Here is a 19,070-nt window from a genome sequence, read left to right on the forward strand (position 1 = left end):
TTTGAGGTTGCTATGAGCTGGGCTGATGCCATGGCATTCTAGCCTGGGCAACACAGTGAGACTCTATCTCAAAAAAAAAAAGAATTCCAAGGATGGGCAGCGCATCCCTGTTTTGGTGTGATAGCAGTTTAAGGGAGGAGCCAAACCCAAGGGTACATGTGATTTGAGAATGAATTATATTGCTTTCTATATTGTACTTTTCCCTCTTAGATGGTAAATTTAAAAGAGAAAATCAAAGAACTCCATCAGCAATACAAAGAAGCATCTGAAGTAAAGCCACCCAGAGATATTACTGCTGAGTTCTTAGTGAAAAGCAAACACAGGGATCTGACTGCCCTTTGCAAGGTATAGTATATATAATGCCTAACTGGTTTGACTTGGAATCCTAAGAAACAGTTCAGATCTGGGGAATTGGGAAAAGAAAGAGCTACTAGTCAATCACAAGTGCCTGTAGTACGAAGAAAGGGGTTTCGATACGTCAGGGGCCAGAGAGACTTAATGGGTTAGTTTGGTTTGAGATCTGCTTGTTTTGCAGAATTTCATCATTTTAGCTTGCTTAAATCTCAGTTTAGCTTTCTGAGTACCTATCTTAGTGCTAGGGACATGGTAAATGGGCAGGAAATAGTAGTTGCTATTATTTTTCTTCATAACTTTGTAGTATCCTAGTGTGTTTCCTTTATTTTCTCCTGCATGTTCCCCCTCTCCCTACTCCCCCAATCTTATTCTAGGTCCACAATTGTAACTTGTTTCCAAGAACAAAAATCCCTAAGCCCTAATCGCAGCCTTAAATTGAGCCACACTTCCTACACATGATCTGAACAGGAAATGATCCAGACCTTATACTTTGTGGTATAAAAAAACTAGGTAGATAATTTGATACTTCAGGATAAATCATTCACTTAATTTTATCAGGAATATGATGAATTAGCTGAAACACAAGGAAAGCTAGAAGAAAAACTTCAAGAATTAGAAGCCAATCCCCCAAGGTAAGGAAAACACATAAATGTTCAGAGTGATAGCTTTTACTGTTCTTTCTATGTCAGATTTAGGAGGAAAGTTATAAAGCACAATGGGCTTTTATTTATATTCAGTGAGTAGATTTCGAATTATTTAATGAATGGAAAATATCTGAAAATATGACTACTTCTAAGGTTTCTGATTAAATCCCCTACTCTTATATTTCAATGTGTGACAGTGTTGTAGGTATCTAAACAGATGGTTTTTAAGGAGATAGCCCTTCTCCATAAGATCCAGTATTTGGATGAAGATGTAGTAAATGGAAATTGTCTTATTTGAGTGGGGTAGAAGGTATTGCTGCTTTAAATCCATAATTCCGGGGACTAGGAACGTTTTATACTTCATTTCCATTTGACAGTGAATGCTGATCAAATAAAGTCTGTGCTTTATTTAAGATAATAAGACAACTTTTTTTTTTTTTTACAACTAATCTTTTATGATACAAGGTGACTTAGTATGAAGAAATCTCTTTTTTTCAGACATATGAGGCTCAACTGTAATTTGCCCTATGTAGTGAGCTTGGCACTGCTTTAGGCACCAGAGATAAAGGGGTTACTAGAACAGATAAGATCTTGCTTTTTTTACTTATTATTTCTTCACATAAGGCACAGTCCCAGCTTAGGTTCCAACACAGTTATTGAGATCACCCATGTTAGCTCATTGAGAATAGTAGTTATGCCTTTTAATAACCCTGTGCTCCCTTGTTCTTCTTTTGCAGTGATGTGTATCTCTCATCAAGAGACAGACAGATACTTGATTGGCATTTTGCAAATCTTGAATTTGCTAATGCCACACCTCTTTCTACCCTCTCCCTTAAACACTGGGATCAGGTAAATTTCTTTTATCATTTTTGTTGCATGTGTCTTTGAGAGGGCTCGTAAGAGAAACTGTTAATTTTGTGTATGTTTTTAAACAGCTTTAGTAGTAAGAGGTATCATTTACATACAGTGAAATTTACCCATTTTAAGTGAACAGTGTGATGATTTCCCGGACTAAGTCATACGCCACCACCACAATGAAGATCCAGAACATTTTGATTATCCTGAAAAGTTCTGTCTTGCCCCTTTGCAGTTAGTCCCTCATCCTCTGGCTCCTGCCCCCAGACAAACACTGATTTGCTTTCTGTCACTATAAATTTGCCTATTCTACAATTTCATATAAATTGAATCATACAGTCTGTAGCCTTTTGTGTATGTGTCTTATTTTACTTAGCATAACATTTTTGATATTCATCTTTATTGTTTCATATATCAGTAGTTCCTTTTTATTATTTAGTAATAAATTACATTGTATGGATAGACCACAGATTGTTTATCCGTCCATTGACTGGTGTGTTGACACACATTTGGGTTGTTTCCCTTTTTTGATTATTAATGAGTGAAGCTGCTTATGAATGTTTATGTCTTTCTCTTGGGTAAATACCTAGGAGTGGAATTGCTGAGTATTACAGAAAGATTTCCAAATCGTTTTCCAAATTTTCTTCCCACCAGCAATGTATGAAAGTTCCATTTGCTCCAAGTCCTCCCCAATACTTGGTAATGCCAGTTTTTAAAAAGTTAGCCATTCTAATGGATATGGTAGTATTTGTATTTCCCTGATGACTAGTGACAGCAGAGCATCTCTTCATGTGCTTATAAGCCATTCATATGTCTTTGGTGAAACGTCTATTCAGGTCTTTTGCTCATTTAAAAAGCCTGGTTGTCTGTCTTCATGTTGAATTATAAGAGTTAATTATGTTCTTTAAATTCTGTGCAGAAGTCCTTTGTCACATTTGTTTTTGCAGATATTGTCTTCTAGTCTGTGGCTTGTCTTTTTGTTTTCTAAATGGTATGTCTCCAAGAGCAAAAGTTTTTAATTTTATGAAGTCCTGTTTATAAACTTCTAGGCTTTGTGCATTTTATATCCTCAGTAATTTGTCTCACTTAAGGTCACAAAGATTTTCTCCTATATTTTGTTCCAGAAGTTTTGTGGGTTTATTAGCTCTTAGGTTTAGGTCTACAATCCATTTTGAGTTAATTTTTGGGTATAGTGAGAGGTGAGGGAAGGGTTCATATTTTTCAGTATGTTTATGTAATTATTCTAGCACTATCCTTTTCTTCATTTGTCTTGGCACCTTTGCTGAAAATGAGTTAGCCACGTGTGTTTATGGTCACTGCTTTCTGTTCATTCATCTGTATCCATCATACTATCTTGATTCTATTGCTTTGTAGTCAGTCTTGAGATCAGGTAGTGTAAGTTCGCCAACTTTGTTCTTTTTTAAAATTGTTTTGGCTATTTTAGATCTTCTGTATTTCCGTAAAAATTTTAGAATCAGCTTATCAGTTTCTATTAAAAAAAAAAAAACCTTCTGGGATTTGGATTAGGAGTGCATTGAATCCCTAGATCAACTTAGGGTGACTTGCCATCTTAACAGTATTGAGTCTTCTAATCCTTGAATATAGTATACTTCTCTATTAGATTTTCTTTAACTTATCTCAGCGATGTTATATAGATCTCAGTGGACAGGGCTTACCCATCTTTTGTTAAATTTAAGTGTGATTTACTCTTGAACTGGTGAGAAATCACAGGGCTTCTTTGATACTAAATGGACCAATCTCTAAATCCGAGACTTTGGCCAGAGTTAAGACTGTATGGAAGTAAACATTATATTTTTACTTACATATTTTAGTTTTCATTATACATTTTCCTAGAAAAATCATTTTGACTTCTTAATCTTTAGATTATAACCAGGTAGTCTTTAATATAATTACAGTGAGGGTCAGACTTGTTAGTGGCAAAAATCGTGCAGAATTACCAGTTCCATTATGGTTTTTCATTGTAAATCCTAAGGCCCTTTTAGTCATTGATTTATCACTTGAAGTGTCAGTATGTGTCTATTTGTGATGGTATTACATGTTGAATGTGAGTGATTTTTTTTTTTTTTGAGACAGGGTCTCACTTTGTTGCCCCAGCTAGAGTGCCATGGCGTCTGCCTAGCTCACAACAACCTCAAACTCCTGGGTTCAAGCAATCCTTCTGCCTCAGCCTCCCAAGTAGCTGGGACTACAGGCATGTGCCACCATGGCCGGCTAATTTTTTCTATATATATATTTTTAGTTGTCCAGATCATTTCTTTCTATTTTTTAGTAGAGACAGGGTCTCGCTCTTGCTCAGGCTGGTCTCGAACTCCTGACCTTTAACAATCCACCCACCTTGGCCTCCCAGAGTGCTGGGATTACAGGCATGAGCCACTGCGCCCGGCCGAATGTGAGTGATTTTAACTAATCTTTATGGGGAGCAGATGGGTCTGTCACGAAGTAGTGAGAGTTTTGCTGCCAGTCCAATATTTATCTAATTCCTAAAGAATTATGTTTTCCCCAAGAATTTTATGGAATTAGAAATATTATATAATATAAAAGTTTCTCTATATAGAAAAATTTTAAGTAAATTCAAAGAAATAAGATCATTTTGGGGATTCTTAACTTCCAGCCCAAATCTTCTTTACTATATGGATTATCTTGGGTCACTCTTTATAATCCTAGATTGCCTTTATCTAGTTTGATTAACTTTACTTTTGGAAGCCTTCCTCAACTTTAAAACCTGTAAATTTAAGGAATAAAAACTGGTTTTGTGCTTGGGTAAAAGAAAATGTAATTAGGACAGTGAATCTGATATCCTACAAATCTCTAATGCATTCACAAGCCAAATAAATAAACTTTAATAACATCTCATCATGAATTCCTGGATCATTGCTTTCCCCTATCTGTCCCTCCCCCATGGATGGTCTAGACTTGATGGTACAAGACTATGATAATAAAAACTATCTAGGTTAATAAAATGTGGTATATGTATGTATACCATGGAGTACTATTCGGCTTTAAGAAACAATGGTGATATAGCATGTCTTGTATTCTCCTGGATAGAGCTGGAACGCATTCTACTAAGTGAAGTATCCCAAGAATAGAAAAACAAGCACCACATGTACTCACCATCAAATTGGTCTTAACTGATCAACACATAAGTGCACATATAAGAATAACATCTATGGGATGTCGGGCGGGGGGAGGGGGCAGGAGGGGACGTGTATATGCACACACAAAGAGTGCGATGCGCACTATCCAAGGGATGGACGCACTTGAAACTTGGACTTGGTGGGGGTGGGCAAGGGCAACATACGTAACCCAAACATCTGTACCCCCATAATATGGTGAAATAAAAAAAAAAGGGGGGGAAATAAAATCTATCTAGGGAAAAAAGAAACTTCCTCAATCTCACTGCCCAAAGATTAGGGGGATTTTGGTGTTTTTTTCTTTTTTCTTTCAGTTTCCTTTGGCAGCTATAGCGTAATACTGAGTGTTCTTTAATTTCTGCTGTAAAACATTGACTGTGCAAGCTTGTGTTTTTCAGCATTGTCCTACAGAATTCGGTACAGATGGTATAGATTAGATTAAGAAAATGATGGAAATGCGTCCTTTTCTCTCCTCTTTAGGATGATGACTTTGAGTTTACTGGCAGCCACCTGACAGTGAGGAATGGCTACTCGTGCGTGCCTGTGGCTTTAGCAGAAGGCCTGGACATTAAACTAAATACAGCAGTGCGGCAGGTTCGCTACACGGCTTCAGGTACGTCGCTGCTTTGCAGGGAACGTTCCTCTCCTGAAACAGAGGACTCATCTTTTTGTTGAGATGACCTACAGCAAGAGTATTAGGTACATTTTCTACTAAAATGTTTTATAAACTATGATTTCTGGATAAAAATTTGCATTTACAGATAGGTGAGCCTATAAAATCTTTGGTGGTTCTAACCCCCCTCATTTTATAAACCAGAAAATTGAGGCAGGTTTTAGAGTTTCCGATTTGTGCGTGGACTAGTTTGGTATTACCAGTTGAGTATTCCTAATCCAAAAATCTGTAATCTGAAATGCTCCTCCAGGGAGCATTTCCTTTGAGCGCCATGTCAGTGCTCAGAAAGTTTTAGATTTGGGTGAGCCAGTGAGTTTGGATCTAATTTTGCTGAGTATTTGTAAATACCAGGATTTTGGCTCCTGGGCTCCAGTGGGCCCTACCCCTTCTATTTCACTATCTGCATCTTGGTCTTTGGATCCATTCTGGCTTTTCCTATTCCGGTGGGCTAATTTGCTCAGGCTAGTTCTGGAGCAGTCCTGCTAATAAGCTGACTTCAAAGATGGAGTTGCCCTGTGATTCCTATGGGGAATCAACATTATTGTTGTTGGTTTCCGAGTACATTGAATGTGAAGTGCAGAAAACTGCTGCATCCTGCACTCCTTAGGATAACTCGTCACTTCTCTCTCTGAAGGCCCTTGTGTGACTGCCTAGGCATGAGAAGTGGAGACGTAGCTACCAGTCTTACCCTTTGTGGCCCCTTTCCTGGAGTTGCTGAGATCACCAGCAGCCACTGGAAGTTTTCCATCAGAGGCAGCTTCTAGCTGACGGTGTTGGGAAATCTGTAACCTTTAGTCTTTTGTAGTCAGATGGAGAACAGTGACAGTAGCTGTCGTCATTTCCCCTAGTTCCACAGCCACAGAAAATGGGCATGTACTGAGCTCTCATACTTATTTTGAGCTATCCATATATATATTTTTAAAAATTATATAAATAGTCATTAAAAAAGGAAAAATGATGTTAACTTTAGTGCCCTTTTTGAGGTCAACTTTGAGCTCGTTCGTATTCTGACGAGCCGAGTGGGCATCACAGCGTGTCCTCGAGAAGAGCGTGCTGCGCAGGGGTAGGCTGCATCCCTCAGGTCTGCATCACGGTCTTCTGGTGCCGTTCTTCTCTCGGTTCTCAGTGAGCAGCTAACCACAGTGGAAGGGCATCGGCTCTAGTGGGATTGACATTTTACTCTTACTTGTGGTCTAAATTTATTTTGGTAAATGCTAAGGTCCTTTCATGAGTCCAGAAAGATCGCCAGGAGGGTAGTATGGGGTGACAATTAAGGACTCTAAAGTTGACAGTGAGGGTTTAAATCATTAAATCCTTAGATGAGTTACTTGACCTCTACATCAGTTTTCTTATGTGACACATGACGATGATAAAAATAGATAATACAGACTTACAGTCAGAATTAAGTGAGAGAGAGGTAGATCCTCTCGTGCCGTCAAAGTTCAGTGCCCTCATCAGAACCGTCGTCATCACCAATAAAGTCTTTTCCCACCAACCTCTGTAGGATGCGAAGTGATAGCTGTGAATACCCGCTCCACGAGTCAAACCTTTATTTATAAATGCGATGCAGTTCTCTGTACCCTTCCCCTGGGAGTGCTGAAGCAGCAGCCACCAGCTGTGCAGTTTGTGCCACCTCTTCCTGAGTGGAAAACATCTGCGGTGCAAAGGATGGGATTTGGCAACCTTAACAAGGTAACTAGGTCTAGGCATCTTTCTCTGCATACCCAGTGTGCAAATATCATCAGTCTTGCCGTCTTCTCCTCAGCGAGGAGAGGGGTGTGCACTTCCGTGCATTCGGCTGTGCTCTCAACTGCGCTATCAGGGCTGAGGCCTGTCAGTTCATTCCCTTCAGTGCTTAATTATAAACTATCCATGCAGGCTTCGTCTTGGGGTCATTTTACAAACCCAGGCCTACAAAAAGAGGGTCATAAATGTTCTCCTAAGTAATACATTTATAATAGGGATTTCTGGGCTCAAGTTGAAAGCAGATTATAAGAGACTTTAATAAAGTCTCTTTATGAGGAAGAAGTACTTCTGTTGGTGTACAGCTATGCTTAAAGCCGTATTATCTGAGCCCCGTCACCAGCTCATGTGCTCCTTTCTTATGGTAGGTGGTGTTGTGTTTTGACCGGGTGTTCTGGGATCCAAGTGTCAATTTGTTTGGGCATGTTGGCAGTACGACTGCCAGCCGGGGTGAGCTCTTCCTCTTCTGGAACCTTTATAAAGGTAAGTCTTCTAGTTTTAATGTTTTTCACATCCTTTTAGGAAAATTCTGGATTTTCTCAAATATATATATGCCTTAATTTCTCTTTTCATTAACTCAACAAACAATTCCTGAAATACCTTTTAGGTACTGAAAATATGGGGAGGAAAAAAAATAAAAGCCCTCAGGGAGCTCACAGCCTAGTGGTGGGTAGAGTAGGGAGGCAGGCAGTCCCAGAACAGGGCACCAGGGAGAGCGACAGGCTGAAAAAAAGAATTAACTCAGCCAGGAGGGACAGGTTCAGGGAGGCTTCCTGGAAGGGAAAACTTGTATTCCTCATTCTCAGACTGACTTGCCCCTGAATCTTTGAACACTTCCCTTAGAATGTATCTATCACACTCCCACCTCCTGCTCACCTATTTTATTCTGTAATTGGACTACTCTTAATTCTGTATAGACCTAAAGAAAGCATATTTGTACCCTTTCCAAGAAAGGGCTGTGGAACAGTGAGACATCCTGCCACGCAGCAGGACCGAGAGGCGTGGCCTCGACCACACAGACACAGCAGTTAACCAGCGCGGCGTCCACCCGCACTTCTCTCCGCCACTCCTCGCTGCCCGACGGGGAACCGTCCTTCACACTCTGCGGCCTCTGACTCCACAGAGCACGTCGTTTCTGACACAGCCGAGTGTGTGTTCGCTTCCCCATCCAGGCCACCACGTCCTGTCAGTGCCAGCTCATGATCGCTCTCAAACCTGCTGACTTTTCTTCTGCTGCCCACCTCCCAGTCCAGGCCACTCTCACCTGGGCGGGTCCCAGTAGCTACTGCAGATACTCCTGCTTCTCTTGGTGGCTTTCCATCGCTGAAAGAAAACGTTCACACTCCTCACCCTGAGGCCGCTCGTAGTTTAGCCCATCTCTGCGTCTTCGTCCGTGCCCAGCCCCTTCACCCGCTCCATCGCCGGAGTCCCCGCACACACACCTGCCTGCTCTCCGTGCCTGGAGTGCGCTCTGCTGCTTTCTACCTCAGAGCCTCTGCGTGGACGGTGGGCTGAGCCGGCTGCTTTTCTTTCTTTCCTTCTCTGCTTCCCAACCTGGTGCACTACTTAGGCTTCAGGTTTCAGGTCTTGACCTGAATGTCTGTATTTCAAAGAGGCCTTCCAGGACACACATACCCCACTGCCATGACGTGTATGCTTTTCCCTGTATCCTGTGTGTTTCAACATAGCTTCTATCACAGTCCATAATTATCTGTGTAATTACTTATCTGTCGCTCTAATGGGGTATATAGCCCAGTTCACATCCCCATCATCCAGTACCGTGCCTGTCACATAAGTCTGTTGTGTAAATAAATATTCACCAGGTGGGTGACTGAGGACAGTGATGGGCTTGGAGGGGCCTGGGATAGCAGCTGTAAGGGATGTCACCATCGTCGTGGAGCTATCTAAGGTATCAGGGCTAACGAAGAATTCTGTGCCAGAATGCAGGGATCCCTGTCAGTTTTCTTCCGTTAGCGAGGTTTGAGATACCGTCAGGACTGCCGTGTTCTGCGCAGTGGAAGCAGTGAAGTGCCTGCGAGTCACACGGGACTCGCTGTGGCCTACCAGCTCCCTTCGAGCCAGGTTTCGAGGATAGGTTCAGTTTGCTGTTGCAGAAAGGTAACTTGTCTCTACCGTCTGAGTGACGCTCCAGGTCTCTGTCGTCGGATTTCATCGCACCAAGAATAAAGTGGGACCCCATAAGGAAGTTCTTGAGAAAAGTCTGTAGGAAACCCCTGGAATTGTCCTTTTTGTTTCCCCAGCTCCAATACTGTTGGCACTAGTGGCAGGAGAAGCTGCTGGCATTATGGAAAACATAAGCGATGATGTGATCGTTGGCCGATGCCTGGCCATTCTGAAAGGGATTTTTGGTAGCAGTGCAGTGCCCCAGGTAAGCAGGTGGGTGGGGCAAGTGGGATCTGGGGTTCAGACCGAACCAGGGTTCGATTTATTTGTAGCAGAGGTTCTTGGTCAGAACAGTTTCAGCCAGAATTGAGAAGTGCATGCTGGGTTTACGTGAATTATTAATGTTCGGAGTTCACGCCCTCAAATGTGGGGTTCAGAAAGGTCCCCCAGTACATTGGCTGGGGAATGTGAAGGCTGTTAGCCACATTCCTCCTCTGCCTGCAGAGTCACCACCCCCTGCCTTTTAGACAAAGCGGCCAAATGACAGTGAGTATCTCAAGGAAGTCTTAAGAGAATCTCTTTGTACTGTTTTCTGTTTTTTAGGCCCATTGAAATACTTGAACCCCTTATTCCTTTGAAAGAAGGCCTATTAAATACTTGATGTGAATTTACAGAACAGAGTAAAGATCAAGTCCCATTTAGATCTCTGGATTCACAGACAAGAACGCAACAGGAGGCTTCCTTGCTGTCTGGTCATTGTGCCCCAGTGTATTTCAAAGCAGAATATTCATCACTTGGCTCTCGTGTCTCGTCACTCTCTCTGTCACTTGTGCAACCCCGCCCACCACTGCTTTTCTGCCTTTTAGATGACTGGTTTTCCTTGGTGACTAGTAATGACTTTTGCTCATGGTTTTTCCTTTAGCCCAAGGAAACTGTGGTGTCTCGTTGGCGGGCTGATCCCTGGGCCCGGGGCTCCTACTCCTACGTGGCCGCAGGATCATCTGGCAATGACTACGATTTAATGGCTCAGCCAATCACTCCTGGCCCCTCAATTCCAGGTGCCCCTCAGGTGAGAAACTGGCAAATTATCCGGGCTTATTTGGGAAAAGGCCAAGATCTCAGGGTAAAAATGATGTCACCTTCTTTTTTAGATTTTAATCATTCTGTCCTTGGACCCTTTCGTATAACCAAGAGCAGAGGAAAAGAGATGAACAGTATTATTTGTGTCTGATTTCTCATATTTTGGCTTTGTAAATCTAGGCAGTCTATATTCAAAACGGAAGAGTCCTGAATATAAGTCAGTAACTTTTTTTCTTATTTAGTATTTCCTCTAAAAAACAAAACTATTTTTAATTCCAACTCATTTTGTAGTGGCTCATAGGATTGTTGCAGGATCTCAATCACTAGGGGCGTCCAGGGCATGCCCCTGAGGAATGACCTTGGGTCCTTCTCTAGACCTTGGTGCCAGACCCTGCACCAGAGAGCGGTAAGGGTTCCTCATGTAGAGCTCTGTGCTCCAGAGCAGTTAGGCTCCCCCAAGTAATTACTGCTAAAATTGAGGATCAGTAAATTGATAAGCAGGAACAGAGTCCTTAATAAACATCACTCTAGAACTAGAGCTGGCCTGAGTTTTATTGTCCCATTTCTGCCTCTGTCAGTTCTAGGAAAATGCTTGCTGATGAGGGAGACTCTGGTAGAACGATGAACAGTAATTGGGATGGGGGGGATCAACCTTCAGAGGTCAAAGGGAATTTGGAAGTTCAAATACAACAAAAATAAAGGCATATTTGTAACTTGCTGATTTTCCTTTTCCCCTGAAATAGCCAATTCCACGACTCTTCTTTGCGGGAGAACATACTATCCGTAACTACCCAGCCACAGTCCACGGTGCTCTGCTGAGTGGACTGCGAGAAGCCGGAAGGATTGCGGACCAGTTCTTGGGGGCCATGTATACCCTGCCTCGCCAGGCCACACCGGGTGTCCCTGCACAGCAGTCCCCAAGCATGTGAAACAGATGCATTCTAAGGGAAGAGGCCCACGTGTGTGTTTTGCTATGTAAGCAAAGTTCTTCTAGCAATACTAGATTCCACTGAGAAATTCCCGTCTTGGAGGCTGGGCTCATGATGAGCTGATGGAGCTCCTGATGTGACAAAGGAGGTTGCTTCCTTTGAGTGACTTAGAACATAGGGAGGAACTTGTCCATTAGTTTGGAATTGTGTTCTTCATAAAGACTGAGGCAAGCAGGCAAGTCTGAAATAACATCTTAGTCTCTTGGTTATGTGGTGGTTTTTTTATATTTTGAGAATAAAACTTCATATAAAATTAGTCCTCTCTTCTCTTTGTTTCCCTTTTGGGTTGGAGTCCCATGTAAGACAGGAGTGTTACTTCCCGCAGGGACTGTGCGGTGGTGTGCCAGGAGTGTGGATGTTAGAACACTCGGTGGATTTTTATGATAAAACACAAGACTTGAAACCAAGTTTGGGCCTCTGGCAGACCATTCTGACTTTATTTCCCAGATTTTCTCCATGGGTTTGCGTTAACTTTCGAATTCTATTAAAGGTATTGGTGTAAGGAAGTTTTGGGAAGTATTGTATAAGGAGATCAAGGACTTAGGTAACTTAGCTGATGTAACAAATTACCACAAATTCAGTGGCTTAAAACCACAGAAATCTGTTCAAGTCCTGGATGCCACAGTCTGAAATGGGTCTGCAGGGCTGCGTTCATTTTGGAGGCTCTGAAGGGGGAGAACAGCTCATTTCCTTGCCTTCGCTGGCTCCTGGTGGCTGTCTGCATGCCTCGCCTGTGGCCCCGCCATCCAGTCTCTGCTTCCATCGTCACGTTGCCTTTTCTTCTGTAGTCAAATCTTGGGTCTCTCTTATTAGGATATTTGTGATTACATTTAAGACCCGCCTGGATAATCTATAATAATCTCCCTCATCTCAAAATCCTTAATCATACCTATAAAATCCTTTCTGCCTTATAAGGCAAAAATATCTTTACAAGAAGGGAGTAATAGTACCTGTTAGTACCTGTTCCTTCCCCCAAGAGCTCCTAACAGATATAACTATGTTATTAATACTACAAGTGTGTGTAATGTTGTCCCTTAAATGAGCTTTTACTCTTAGTAGGATTTTAAGGGACATTATATTGGTAGTCTGACTGGAAGATGAAAATGGAAGAGACCCTTTTTCTCTAGTCTTGGAATGGGTGACAACAGTGGAAAAAATCCATGCACCGGGATCAGGGTAAGTGGTGTAACTGATGAAAAGGTGAGAACAGTGCGCTGCGGAAGTGCGTGGGTTTTGGTGTGCCATCTGTATTCGAACCCCAGCTGTGCTGTTAACATTGTTACCTCGGGTGAGGTTTGGTGTCAAATCCAGTGGTAGGTGCTCTTAAGAGTTTTTGTTTTTTAAATAGATGGCACAGGCAACGTGACAGATGAGTGGGTTTTTTTGTGACAATAGACAAGCCTGAAAATGTAGCAAAGAAATAGCTTTTGATTCTAACTCTACAGTTATGTTGGTCCTAGGCATGTCCTTTTCCAGGACTTGGCTAACATTTCCAGTCCTTACAGCATCAATAATTGGCTAGGTATTTTGTTTTTGTTTGTGCTTTTTGTTAGTTTGTTTTGAGATATGGTCTTGCTCTGTCGCCCTGGCTAGAGTGCAGTGGTGTCATCACAGCTCACTGCAACCTGAAGCTCCTGGGCTCAGGTGATCCTCCTGCCTCGGCCTCCTGAGTAGCTAGGACTACAGGTGCACAACACCATGCCCACCTAAGTTTTCTATTTTTTTGTAGAGACATGGTCTTCCTTTTGCTCAGTCTCCAACTCCTGGCCTCAAGTAATCCTCCCACTTTGGCTCCCAAAACGTGAGCCACTGCGCCCAGCCCTGGCTAGGTATTTTAAATAAAATAGAGTGAAATGTACTAGCTGCACCAATGAATAAGGAACAGCTATATTGCAGAGATATCAACAAAACTGGCATCACTGACTCACAAATCACACAGCATATGGAAACTAGGGAGCTTTATTGGTTACATATTGTGCTGCAGAGCCAACAGAGAGCATTAGAGCCAGAGGATACATGCAGACAGGCAGCTTCAACTATATACATGCACCCAAGGAGCCCTGAGCCACTGCTCACGGCTATGCCCTGGTTTCCAGTGACAGGTTCTGGCCTCCTTGGTCCCATGCTTGGAGCAGGAATGTAGAAGCTGCTGCACCTAGACTCCAGGGGCAGGGCTCTGAGACCAGAGCACCTGCCCAAGCAAGTAGGTGTGGACCAACAGACTAATGCCCCCAGCAGAGGGGCCTATAATGCAATAACAGTTTTATTTGAGGACTACTTTCCTAGCCCTCGCAATCTTTAAAATACAAAAAAATAGACTATTCTCTTAAAAATACATTCCATTCAGTATATGTTCTGAGCTGTGAAGCAGCAGGAAAATAGGGCCCCTTTCCTATGATCTTGGTTGTGAGGCTTTGAGAAGCCTGTTCCCCACTTGGGGTATTCAAAAGATAATCCCTAAAAGCAGCTCTTCCAAGCAGTCTTGTCAGAGTAACAACAACAAAAAAAACCCATACCAACAAAGGCAGCCAAGGACCCTGCCTCTGGGTCCCCCGTTCCTTTACTGGGAAGTGGTGACACTTGGCACTGACCACTAACTATAAAGAACTAAAACTGCCCCAGGACAACATGTCCAAGAACACTATAGACACTCCCCCCACCCCCCAATCCCTAGCACCCCATGAAAGGGGGATGATTTATGTGCAAGCTTGCCTGCATTGGAGGTTGGCTCCTTGGCCCCACTGCAGATCCCTTTAACCCACGCTGTTAACAGCTGCTTTGTCCACCACCAGCTTTCTCTGGTTGTTTTAGTATGACTGGCAAGAGGTGGCAGAGACTAGCTGCTGGCATTTCGCCAGCTCTACTTGTTCCAACCAAGCAGCTCTAGTGCCAGGTTCCCCAACCTCACTAGAACCCTCCAAAACCACACACCTGCTGGTAAAATTTAAGAGTTAGAGCCAAGCTGCAGAAGCGGCTTGTCATAACAGTGGGTTTGATGGCTAGGACAGTGGGATATTTGGCTTGATTAGATAACTATTCAACTACCAGGTCGCCCCTGTCTTTGGAGGCTTCCTCCAGGACCTCTGATCACGGGGCCTGGGTCCAAACAGTCACACCTTGGTTGCTTCTCAGAAACGTGCCTTCCAACTTTGGAATTTGAGAGCCAGCCTTGCCAGCCATTTGAAGCCCAGAGGAACTAAGCCTCCAGCCTTCACTTGCTATTACAATGTTATTGTCTGCAATGCTGAGGACATTTAAAAATAAAACCTATTTTACAACGGTTCTAGAAAATGTGCAGATTAAAGAAACAAAATATTTATCCTGAAATAATTGTTAACAATCAAACCCTATTGCACTCAGATTTCAAGATGGCAGCCCCAGCAAAGGGCACCACAGCTGTGTCCTCTTCCACAGAGCGTCTTGAATAGCAGCACACATTGGTGCTGCTGAACTGTGGAAAGATCCAGACTTTGGCACCAGGAGCTACAGCACCAGAATCCAGGGCTCCAATACCCAAAGACAAGAATTATTATTGTGAGATCTTTTTAAGCATGGCTTGGCGCCCGGCGCCCTTCTGTTTCAAGCAGAGAAGAGCCACAGACTTAATTTCCTATGCCTTCAGATGACCACCACAGAGGTCGATCTCCTTTGAACTCAGGGTTGTAGCCAGTGAAGGAGAATAGCAGGGGGGCTGCAAGTGAAGGGTTGCACCTTAAGGGAGCTAGTTTCTGGCCAGTGACTAAGGAGAAGCAGCAGGAAGAAATTTTGAAAATAGCATCTTAAGTTGAGCATCTGAGGTGGGGATGTGGAGAAGAAAGGCAAGCCATGTGACAATGCCCTTAGATTGGCAAAACTCCGGAAAATAGAAGTGTGAGCAATACATTGCTGTCTCTGAGAGTAAGGTAGGTGCGCCCCCATCGGGATTGCCAAGTCTGATGCAGACAAGGGCAGGATGAATACTGGTTCCCATGCTGGGTGGAGACAGAGAAAATGACTCAGATTCCTCTTGAGGAAGTCTTGAGTCTTCCTCTTGCCAGGAAGTCACAGGAGATGCACAAGAACAGGAGAGACACAGACTTGTGTCATGGAAAGCACCCTCGCCTGAAAACCAGAAGATAACTGTGTGGCACTGGGCAAGGCTGATGCCACAAAGGGCCTCAGAGACCATCTAACCTAATCCCTTCACGTTACAGACTGGAAAACTGAGGCCTAGGGAACTTCTCTAAGCTCATCCCCATGAGATTAAAACATGGGGAAACTAGAAAACATAAGGCCCAGGAAAACAATCGCAGGCAGGAGGGAAGACACATTCCCCAAACCCACGTGGATGATCCTTCCAAAAGCAGGAATCATCACACACTGGACAGTAAAAACAGAAAAACCTTAGAATACCGGATGTGGGGCCCTTAGACACCATCCATTTCAAAGAACTCATTTTACAGACTGGGAAACTGGGGCTCCAAGAGGACAATGACTTGCCCAGGGTCACACAACAATGAAGTAACAAAGCCATGGGGAAAAAATGCAGTTTTCCAGCCTCCTAATGCTCTCGCTATGAAGGCAATTGCATGTGCTTTATAAAGGTAGCCTTTGAAAGGGGATCCCTTCTTTGAATTGAGAGAATGCTATAGAAAAAGCAGTGCCAAAACATCCAATTCTTTTTGACTTCCCCAAGTGATTGGTTGGTATAAGGAAACTAACCAATTTTTATTTATGTGGCTTCCTGAAAGGTTTGCTGCATTGTCAACTGTATAAACCTGAGGCCCTCAATGGGCATGTATCATCTTTCCTCCAATGAAGTCATCATCGTGATAGTCAACTTGCAGAAATCACGGGCCCACTTCCGTAGGAATGCATCAGCTTGGTAAAGTGCAATGCCTCCTCCATGGGGGATGAAGGAGGAACAGGAGGGAGTATTCTCATAGTCCATGCCTTTCATGGAGCTATTGCTTATGGAGTGACTAAAGGGAAGTTGCTTCTTCCAGTCTGCTTTCCCCTTTGCTGGGCACTTCCTCAAAGGCAGAGTATGCTAGGTCAGGCCCAGCTTAGAGGGAGTTTCCTAAGGTGGAAATGATGAAGTCAGCCTGAAGTCTCCAGCCACAGGAGAGAGAACAGGCGATGCCAGCAGCATTACTGGTGCCCAGGGAAGGAGATGCACATGGCTTGTGCACTTCCAGGTGCCTTTGAAGGTGAGCAGGAGAGCTGGGGTTGGGGAGGGATGATGTCATTCCAATGGGTATCTGCAAGCTCTGGCCCCAGGAACCAATGGCCAGCCAGGGCCAGGTCAGACAAACTTTAACCTAAAGCGTAGTCCCATAATCCAGCCCTTTGAGGCAGCACAGCCCTCTTCTGCTTTAAAAGTCTAAGGAAAGCCCCCTAGATGGAGCTGATGGCTGGTAAGTCTTGGTATTTGAGCTCTTAGGGCAGACAAGGAGTGAATTAGATGTGGTGAGGACACTAAGAAATCAGAACTTTAACCACACAGACAAGGGGCTGCTCTGTGATACAGAAACAACCCACCAAGGAGCAGAGAAGAGCTTTTGACTGCTGCCGTATGGTGGGGGATTTCTACATCTTTCCCCATTTAGGGGCCAGGATGATCCATACTACCTGGGGGACAGGGACAAGGAAAGAGGACTCATGCATCAGGGAAGGCTGGGCCTGGGTGACTGTCCAGCTTGTAGTCTGATTCCCTCTGGCCAACTGGCAAAAATGACCTGAGCCATAGCCTGGCTCTCTTATGGTCTCTCCCAGCCAAGGCCTTGTGTCTAGCCTGGTCAACTGGCCTTAGATCCTTCATAGGGCAGGAAGGTGGAAGAGCAGGAGCAGAGGAGAGACAGCAGACCTCATCCAGCTAGCTCAGTTTTCCTCAGCACAGGGCCTGGTTGGCCGTAATCGTTCCTCGGCCCGTACTCGTCCAGACTCTGGCAGCCCCTGCTTCGTGGGCAGTTCTGACTGTTCCAGGGAATTGTGCAGTCGCTTGTAGACACTGAGTGTGCAGTCTTCACCTTCCTCCTGTGCCAATAAATAACAAAAGTGAGCTGTGGAGGACAGTACAGTGAGGAGTAAGACACCTTCATCTCCTACCCCAATGGGTCCTCTCCAACCTGGCATAGGAAGATACAGCCCAGACTGTAGCGTAACTGCAAAGACATGCTTTTGCCTGAGTATAGGCCAACATGTAAGTTCCTTGGAAATCAGGATAGACTAGGAACTCCAAGCTGCTGGGAACAACCAGGGTAGATGAGGAGGCTCACAACTGAACATGAGTCCTATTGAGCCTGAAATGGGAGTGTGGGAGTGGTACCCCTAAGTAGGCACCAGCAGACCGTGAGTTCTGTACATGCAGACTGCATGCTTTTGGGGGTGAGATCCATTTCCTTGGTGGGGAGCAGAGGAGTATGCTGAAAAGAGGGTTGGATAGCTTTCTCTACTTCCCACCTATAAACTACCAAAAACCTCACATGCCTTCCCTTTTATATTCTATGCCTGTCCCTCATCTGAAATCTCTCAGACGTCCAAAGCTTCAGGGGCCTAAATAGCCATCTTTCTCCCTACTCCTCTTCTAGAATGCTACCTTTTTTTATAATATTCTCCTTGGTCCTCCCAAGCAAATGCAGATCAAAGAAAAACACAAATGTGAGAAAGAAGTTGGGGTGCAGAACCTGTGGCCTTGGGGCCACATGTGGCCTTCTGGATCCTTGAGTGCAGCCTTTTGACTGAATCCACATTTTACAAAGCAAATCCTTTTAATAAAGAGGGCCACATAAGGCCTTAAGGCCATAGGTTCCCCACCCAGCATAGCAAGGGCATTGGACTTAGACACAGGAATCTTGGATTCAAATCTTAGCTTTCAGTAATTCACCTGGGTGACCTTGGATAAGGCACTTTGTGTCTCTGACCCTTAGCTTCTGTATCTGAAAAATGGGGACAGTATCTGTCCACAAGGCTGTTTGAGGGACTGAATGAGACAGGGCGTAGAAAAATACTTTGTCAAGTGTTAACTACCCTGTAAAGACAGACGGGGCTTTTCAAGTTAACATGGTCACTTGCCTTTTTAATGAAGGGAGCAGTGTGTCCAGGTCCAAGATGCTTTTCATCATCACTGGTTCCACATTTAAAAGACACTCCTGGGGGATGTTCTGACACTGACCCACACGTAAGGCAGGTGGCTCTGGATTTATCTAACCTGTAACGTACCATACTGAACCAGCCCTGCCCTCAGACTGATGATACAATGGGACAGACAGCTGTCTGGGGCAAAAGAAGTATCACTTGGCCTTGGGTATAAAGCTTATAAAGTAGGCCCAGCGTGAGCCCTAGCTCTGCTCATCCCCTGTATGCTGGCAGCCTGCGAAGATCTGCTGTCTAACTGAGGCAGCCAAGAACTTGTTTAACTGGTCCCATCTCTGCTCTACAGAAAAGGCACTGGGCCTCCTACTGTCACCCAGAGCGT

At 43.9% G+C, this 19,070-nt stretch overlaps 2 protein-coding genes across 3 annotated transcripts in view; one reads left to right on the plus strand and one right to left on the minus strand.

Annotated features, from left to right (window-relative positions):
* KDM1A (lysine (K)-specific demethylase 1A) overlaps positions 1–11,869 on the plus strand; it is a 58,487-nt gene extending 46,618 nt beyond the window's left edge. For both annotated transcript variants that reach the window (XM_012650911.1, XM_012650912.1), the window contains 9 exons: positions 211–345; positions 913–986; positions 1,736–1,847; positions 5,486–5,618; positions 7,183–7,370; positions 7,790–7,904; positions 9,683–9,810; positions 10,468–10,614; positions 11,369–11,869. In XM_012650911.1, coding sequence (XP_012506365.1) covers positions 211–345; positions 913–986; positions 1,736–1,847; positions 5,486–5,618; positions 7,183–7,370; positions 7,790–7,904; positions 9,683–9,810; positions 10,468–10,614; positions 11,369–11,554 — 1,218 coding nt within the window. In that variant the 3' untranslated portion in view covers positions 11,555–11,869. The remainder of the gene's footprint in view (positions 1–210; positions 346–912; positions 987–1,735; positions 1,848–5,485; positions 5,619–7,182; positions 7,371–7,789; positions 7,905–9,682; positions 9,811–10,467; positions 10,615–11,368) is intronic.
* A 1,685-nt stretch (positions 11,870–13,554) lies between these two features.
* Positions 13,555–19,070, minus strand: part of LUZP1 (leucine zipper protein 1) — a 92,253-nt gene continuing 86,737 nt past the window's right edge. The window contains exon 4 of the mRNA XM_012650914.1: positions 13,555–17,629. Coding sequence (XP_012506368.1) covers positions 17,474–17,629 — 156 coding nt within the window. The 3' untranslated portion in view covers positions 13,555–17,473. The remainder of the gene's footprint in view (positions 17,630–19,070) is intronic.

This window comes from Propithecus coquereli, unplaced genomic scaffold (genome assembly GCF_000956105.1).
Source record: "Propithecus coquereli isolate 6110/MARCELLA unplaced genomic scaffold, Pcoq_1.0 Scaffold341, whole genome shotgun sequence".
NCBI lineage: Eukaryota > Metazoa > Chordata > Mammalia > Primates > Indriidae > Propithecus > Propithecus coquereli.